This window comes from Marmota marmota, unplaced genomic scaffold (assembly GCF_001458135.2).
Source record: "Marmota marmota marmota unplaced genomic scaffold, marMar, whole genome shotgun sequence".
NCBI lineage: Eukaryota > Metazoa > Chordata > Mammalia > Rodentia > Sciuridae > Marmota > Marmota marmota.
The window spans coordinates 29,664,507-29,671,535 of record NW_026000057.1 but is presented as its reverse complement, the minus strand read 5'-3'; the positions used below and the strand labels follow the sequence as shown (position 1 = coordinate 29,671,535).

Here is a 7,029-nt window from a genome sequence, read left to right as displayed (position 1 = left end):
GGGGGGGAAGGAAGGGAAGGAAGGAAGGGAAGGAAAGAAGGAAGCCAGCCAGCCCGCCCCAACTTAAGGGAGATTCATACCAAAAAGGCTGAGATAGTTCAGTATTAGCAATTCTATTAATCTAATTCATCAAAGACAGATTAAGGAAAGAAAAATAAATGACCATCTAGAAGATAATTCTGATAACATGGCCAGCTACCATCTTATTATGACAAATAAATCTCTGGCCAAGAACCATCCTTACAGAATGCCCACTATCAACACTATTATTTAAGACTGTTCTGGTGATACTAGCAGATTTGAGAGAAAGAAATAAGACATATGAAATGAAAAAGAAAGGACAAAATCTTTTAACAATTTCAGACATGATTACATATCCCTAGAACAAATGAATCACCTGAAAAATTACTAATAATAAAAATTCAGCAAGTTGACACACTGTATAGCGAATATATCAAAATCAGGAACTTTCCCATATACAAACAAAAGCTAAAAAATACAAAACATACTATTCACCCAAAAAAAATAAAAATTAATTAATTAATTAATTAAAAAGCACTTTAAAATGCTGAGCTTGCTTACAGGTGCACACCTGTAATCTCAGCAACTCTGGAGGCTGAGGCATGAGATCACAAATTCAAGTCCAATCTTAGACATTTACCAAGACCTTGTCTCAAAATCAAAAATAAAAAGGGCTCAATAATACAGCACCCCTGGGTTCAATTCCCAGTATCACAAAAATAAACAAATAACTAAAGTACCCAGAATTTTCAATAAAAGACCTACAGGAAGAAAATCTGAAAATATCATCAAAAAACATAAGAGGTAACAAGTAATACAGGAAAAAAAATACCCTGTTCTTAGATAGAAGGCTCTATATTGTCAAGGTATAAATTCTTCTAAAATTAATGTACCAATTTTAATACTACCCCATTAAAAATTACAACAAGATATTTTTAGAAATCAAGCTGATTATAAATTTTACATAGAAAAACAAACATACAAGAATGGCCAGAAAAATGCTCAAAAAGAAGAAAGGTAGGGGCAACAAGGCCTACGAAACATGAATACGTTATGTAGCTACAACACTTAGAGTTTGTCAATGGTATGTAATTAGACAAATGGGTCAATGAAGCATAACAGAATCAAAAACAAACCCCCAAACATGTGAGAATTAAAGGATGCATTTCAAATATAATACAGGTTACATTTATTTTACTATTTAAGAATGTTTCGTTTATCACAAATGTAGATAGTCAATTGGTGAAAAAATTAACACATCAAAGGAGTATTTTCCTTAACAAAACAATTATAAATGAGGTTAAAAAAATAAAAGTAATGAAACAGGGGAAAAGGGATAAAGATATGAATACACAGTTCAAAAGGAAAAAAATACAAATAACTGAACATATGAAAAGAATCTTCCTCATAATTTAAAAATGCAAACTAAAATAATAGCAAACTATCAATTTCATCTTTCAGATTAGCAAAGATCATCACGCTTGATTACCCAATGTAAGAGAAAAGAGACTCCGGTGTTTTTTAAATGGGAATACTAATTGGCAAAAAGCTCTGAAATTTTTAAGATCTCTCCAAATAAAAAATGTATGTATCCTTTGATCTAAAACTATTTTACTTTAGGCAATTAACCTACAGAAATACTATCACATGTGGACAAAGATGTAAACACAAGAATAGTTACTACAGTCAAATGGGTAGAAGCAAAAACTTGGAAATAATCTAAACATCGATTAGTAGGGGCCTGCTTTAATAAATTATAACATATCCACACACTGAAATCCTTACACACTAAAATGAAAGCAGTGGCTTTATATGGACTCACATGAAGTATTTCCAAGATACCTTAACATATTAGAAAGCATAAAAAGGTAAAAGGATGTACATGATGTATTTCTTTTTTGTTTATCAGTGGGTAAAAAGGTTAATGTACACATACACAGATTATCTTGGATAATTCTACAAGAAAACGGTAAACAGTGGCTACCTTTAAAGAGTAGAACTTACTTTTTACTGCATAACATTTTATTCTGTTAGAATTTATCTTTTCTACACACATTTTTAAAAATATAAACTAGTATTATATTCATAATATTAAATAGAGAATAATTAAGTCACACATCCTCAGCAGTATTCTATAATTCAGACTGTCTTTTCCTTCAATGGGTTTAACTGAATTTTAGAATTATATAGAAAAGAACTTAATATAGTTCCCTACATCTTAAAGAACAAAGCAAAGGCAGCTTGGCTTATATTAAACCATGTGAAATTGCTGATATGGAACTATTTTTGACACACATAAAAACTTCAATAATTTCACATAGTCCAATTTTAGTTATATTGTACAAGCCTTAAGGTCAGAGACTACTCCACTGATCTGTGCTGCAAATTACTCTGGATGTCTATCAGTATCTATAAAATAGAGAAGACAACAGAACCTACCTCAGGAATGTTGAAAGTATTAAATGGAGTAACACGTGCAAAGAACTTAGCACAGTGCCTGACATACAGTTAAGCAAAAATAAATATAAGTTACTATTACAAAATCAGAAACAACACCATCACCATTATCACCACGATTACTATTTCTTATTGTTACAGTCTTTAGTCAACCTGAGGTCTCCACAATCTGTTTCTGCCTTAACTTAGGTAGAAGGACATATTAAATAAAATCTAAACTATTCTTTTCTTCCATCTAGAAACTGGTATAACACCACAAAATACAGTATTATTCTGTGTGTAGTCTTTAGCAGTTACATAAACAATGTTTTCTGAACTGCATAGATTTCTAGTGGTGGCAAAGAATTTTTAATTCTCTTAAATGATCTACTATGGCTTGAAAAAGCAATGTTTAGGGCCTGGGGATGTAGTTCAATGGTAGAGTGCTTGTGAAAGGCCCTGGGTTTGATCCCCAGCACACACACACCACACACACACACCACACACACACTAACACACACGGAAAAAAAATTTTTTTGTTTAACAGTAATGTTAACACTTATTAGAAATACAGCATTAAAAACTCTCTATAAGAAAAGCACTCCTTCCTTTGCAGTAGTCATCAAGCCCACAACCTGAAAAATGAAAAACCAGCACAGAACTTACCTAAGGGATGATCAGCATAATCCGGTCTTTGAATATAACTTGGCACTGGCCTTGTTGGCATCTAAAAACATCAAAGAAGTTAGTTAAAGCATATTACCTAGAAAATAAAACTGGAAAAACATTATTAAGTTCAAGCAAAAGTTTTTAAATGAAAATATCTTTAAGTGACATCTTAATTATCATATCTACTTTAAGACTAAGGTTCACTTGCTTAGTGTTAACGCTACCCCCTTTCACAGATATTTAAGAATGGGGAAAGTGGCCAAGGCTACCAATGATTTAAGATTAGATACAGACCACAAGTTGCCATGTTGTTCCAAACAAACTCAAAAGCTGACAGTGACAATAAAATAATGTCTCAAAGTAAACATATGCTTATATGTTCCTAGTTATTAGCTCTGGGAAGTAGGATTAAAGACTTTCTTATATATTTAATATTTTTTCAGATTTAAAAAAAATTAATAAAATCTCTTAATAATAGAAAATCATCAGGGCTGGGGATGTGGCTCAAGCGGTAGCACGCTTGCCTGGCATGCATGCGGCCTGGATTCGATCCTCAGCACCACATACAAACAAAGATGTTGTGTCCGCCAAAAACTAAAAATATTAAAAAAAATTCTCTCTCTCTAAAAAAAAATAGAAAATCATCAATAAAAATAATTTAAATATCTGAAGATAGCAAACAGATTTCAACTTAAATGAATTCCTATATTAAAACTCCACAGAAGGGGGCTGGAGTTATGGCCCAATTGGCAAAAAGCTCTGAAATTTTTAAGATCCCTCCAAATAAAAATGTATATATCCTTTGATCTATCAAGTGTAAGGCACTGGGTTTGATCCTCAGCACCACATAAAAATAAAATAAAGATATTGTGTCCATCTACTATTTAAAAAATAAAAAATAAAAACCTCTACAGACAGGATACAAATGGCAGAAAAGCTGCAGCTATTAAGGTAGGAATATATTATATTTTAAAATATTTTAGAAAAGTATAAATATACACTACTTATAGTGCCAGCCAGAAAATATTAAGTCTACCTTACCCTACTCTTTTTTTAAATTAATATCTTTAGTCCTTTTCATCTAATTTTTCTCCACTTCCTCCAATTATCCCAACTAGCTCCCAAATAATGTACCATAAGAGCTAAACAGTTAGAAAACAAGTTCCTTTGTAAACTTAATTCTGTCTACATAGTTAACTGTTGTAATACAAAATTATAACTACTACTTCTAGGACACTGAAATTGGTTTAAAACAACGTTGAATTCTTATTACCTTAGTTACTCACCAGTGGATAATGTGGTCTGAGTTTACCAGTATATCGATAACCTGCCCAGGGGTCAGTGTTTATATCACCTTCTACAGTCCAGGAAGACACTTCCCGCTTTGCCTTTTCATCTTCTGGGAGACAGACAGATGGAAAGACATGAAAGGTACAGGAAGGAGAAAGAAAGGAAAGCTTAGAGACCAAGTTCATGAGGAGCACATATTTCAATTCTCTCTTGTTTACAAAACAAGCCAGAGCAACTCAGGAGGCTGAGACAAAGGATCACAAGTTCAAAGCCAGCAACAGCAACCAAGAGAGGGCCTAAGGAACTCAGTGAGAATCTGTCTCAAAATAAAAAATAAAAAAGGGCTGGATATGTGGCTCAGTGGTTAAGCACCTCTGGGTTCAATCCCTGATACCAAAAAAAAAAAAAAATATGACCATCATTTGCCTCTTTTTAGAAGGGTTTCTAAAGAAGCAGGAAAGAGACAAAGGGAAGGAAATAATCTGTTTGAAGTTACCAAATTTTAGTAGAAAACTTAAGAATCATATACACACCTAATAATGTGATTTGTTAATATATAATGCTGTGTATAATGAAATGCACCTAAGAATCCTTTTCAAACAGAGTAGAGAGATCCTCTATAGTATCTCATTTCAGCAGACTAGAGGCACCTCTTATCCATTAAGCAAAATGAAGACGCTAACCCTAGGACTTGAAATACCAGGAATTCAAGTCACTCCTAGACCAAGAATTGACCCATACACCTCCCGTTACACACAGATCTTTCCCTGATTACTGTCATGTATCACAGGCTTTGAAATTCAGGTTTCATTAGAAGTATATAAGAAATTGAAGGATATCTAAGTTAGTTCCCCAGTTTGACTATTGTGAATTGTGCTGTTATAAATATTGATGTGGCTGTGTCACTGTAGCATGCTGTTTTTAAGTCCTTGGGGTATAGATAAAGGAGTGGAATAGCTGGATCAAATGGTGGTTCCATTCCAAGTTTTCTAAGGAATCACCATACTGCTTTCCAGATTGGCTGTACCGATTTGCAGTCCCACCAGCAATGTATGAGTGTGCCTTTTCCCCCACATCCTTGCCAACATTTACTGTTGCTTGTATTCTTGATAACTGCCATTCTGACTGAAGTAAGATGAAATCTTAAGAGTAATTCTGATTTGCATTTCTCTAATTACTAGAGATGTTGAACATTTTTTCATATATTTGTTGATCGACTGTATATCTTCTTCTGAGAAGTGTCTGTTCAGCTCCTCAGCATATTTATTGATTGTGTTGTTTCACAATGAAATATTACTCGGCATTAAAAGAGAATAAAATTACGGCATCTGCAGGTAAATGGATGGAGTTAGAGAATATCATGCTAAGGGAAGTAAGCTCCCAAAAAACCAAAGGCTGAATGTTTTCTCTGACAAGTGGAGGCTAATCCATAATGGGAGGACCATAGGATGAGTGGAGGAACTTTGGATTGGCCAAAGATGGACATCATTACCCTAGGTACATGTGTGCTTGCACAAATGGTGTGATCCTACTTTATGTACAACCAGAGAAGTAAAAACAATGGTGCTCCATCTTGTACAATGAATCGAAGAGCATTCTGCTGTCATGCATAACTGATTAGAATAAATAAATAGATAGATAAATAAATAAAATGGTAATTTACATTGTGTGCATTTCACCTAATAAAAAATTATAGCTTGCATTTTTATAAGAACTCATGTGTATAATGGCATCATCAAAATTATTTTTGTTTTTTAATGAAGCAAAAAATGTATATAATGTGTTTTTAGTGCATATCAATAACAGTAGCTATTTTGTGAAAAAAAAAAGAATAAAAAGAAGAAATAGTAGTAGTAGTAGATGAGAAAAATAAACTTCCCTCCTTAAAAAATCTATTCAAAATATAAAATGATGCATGAGGCCCTGGGTTCAATTCCCTGAATAAACAGATAAATAAATAAATAAACATGAAAAGAGGGAGAGCAGGGTCTGGGGATGTGGATCAGTGGTAAAGTGTTCACCTAGCATGCATGAGGCCCTGGGTTCAATCCCCAGTGCCAAAAAAAAAAAAAAAAAAAAANATGAAGGCCCTTTGAGGCACAACTGACAAGAATGCAAAAACATAGTCATTTTAAAAAATAAATAAACTTTTTTTTAAAAAAACACAGCCAATCCATCCATATTACTTTGAAAGAGAATACATTTATACTAATCACATAAGAAGCAGAAGAAAAGAAGATTTTATTATGCAACTAATTTTAAATACCTTTCTCCTCTCCAGAATTCAAGAAACCAATGTAAATATTAATAACAGAACAACAAATATTTATCATCCCAGAATAAAAATGGACTCAATTCATTGTCACTTGGATTAAACATTATAGATAATTGTTCAAAATGCAGACCAACTAATGACTGCATCAGCTGTCTTATCAAGTGATTTTTGTCTGAAACATGCACCTCAAGAATAATTTTCTCCTAAATCCTAAGACAGAATATCAAACAAGATTCAGGCTTTCTTTAACATACTTCTGGGGAGGAAGCAGAAAGAAGGGAAATATGTAAAATTTTTCAAAGCTTCCTGCTGATCTGAATTTCTCCCCCTTCCACATT

General features: G+C 33.1%; 1 protein-coding gene across 1 annotated transcript in view; it reads right to left on the bottom strand.

Moving 5' to 3' along the window:
• Positions 1-7,029, bottom strand: part of Metap1 (methionyl aminopeptidase 1) — a 52,564-nt gene that overhangs the window by 17,951 nt on the left and 27,584 nt on the right. The window contains exons 3-4 of the mRNA XM_048813858.1: positions 4,413-4,525; positions 3,124-3,184 (exon numbers count right to left, since the gene is read on the bottom strand). Coding sequence (XP_048669815.1) covers positions 3,124-3,184; positions 4,413-4,525 — 174 coding nt within the window. The remainder of the gene's footprint in view (positions 1-3,123; positions 3,185-4,412; positions 4,526-7,029) is intronic.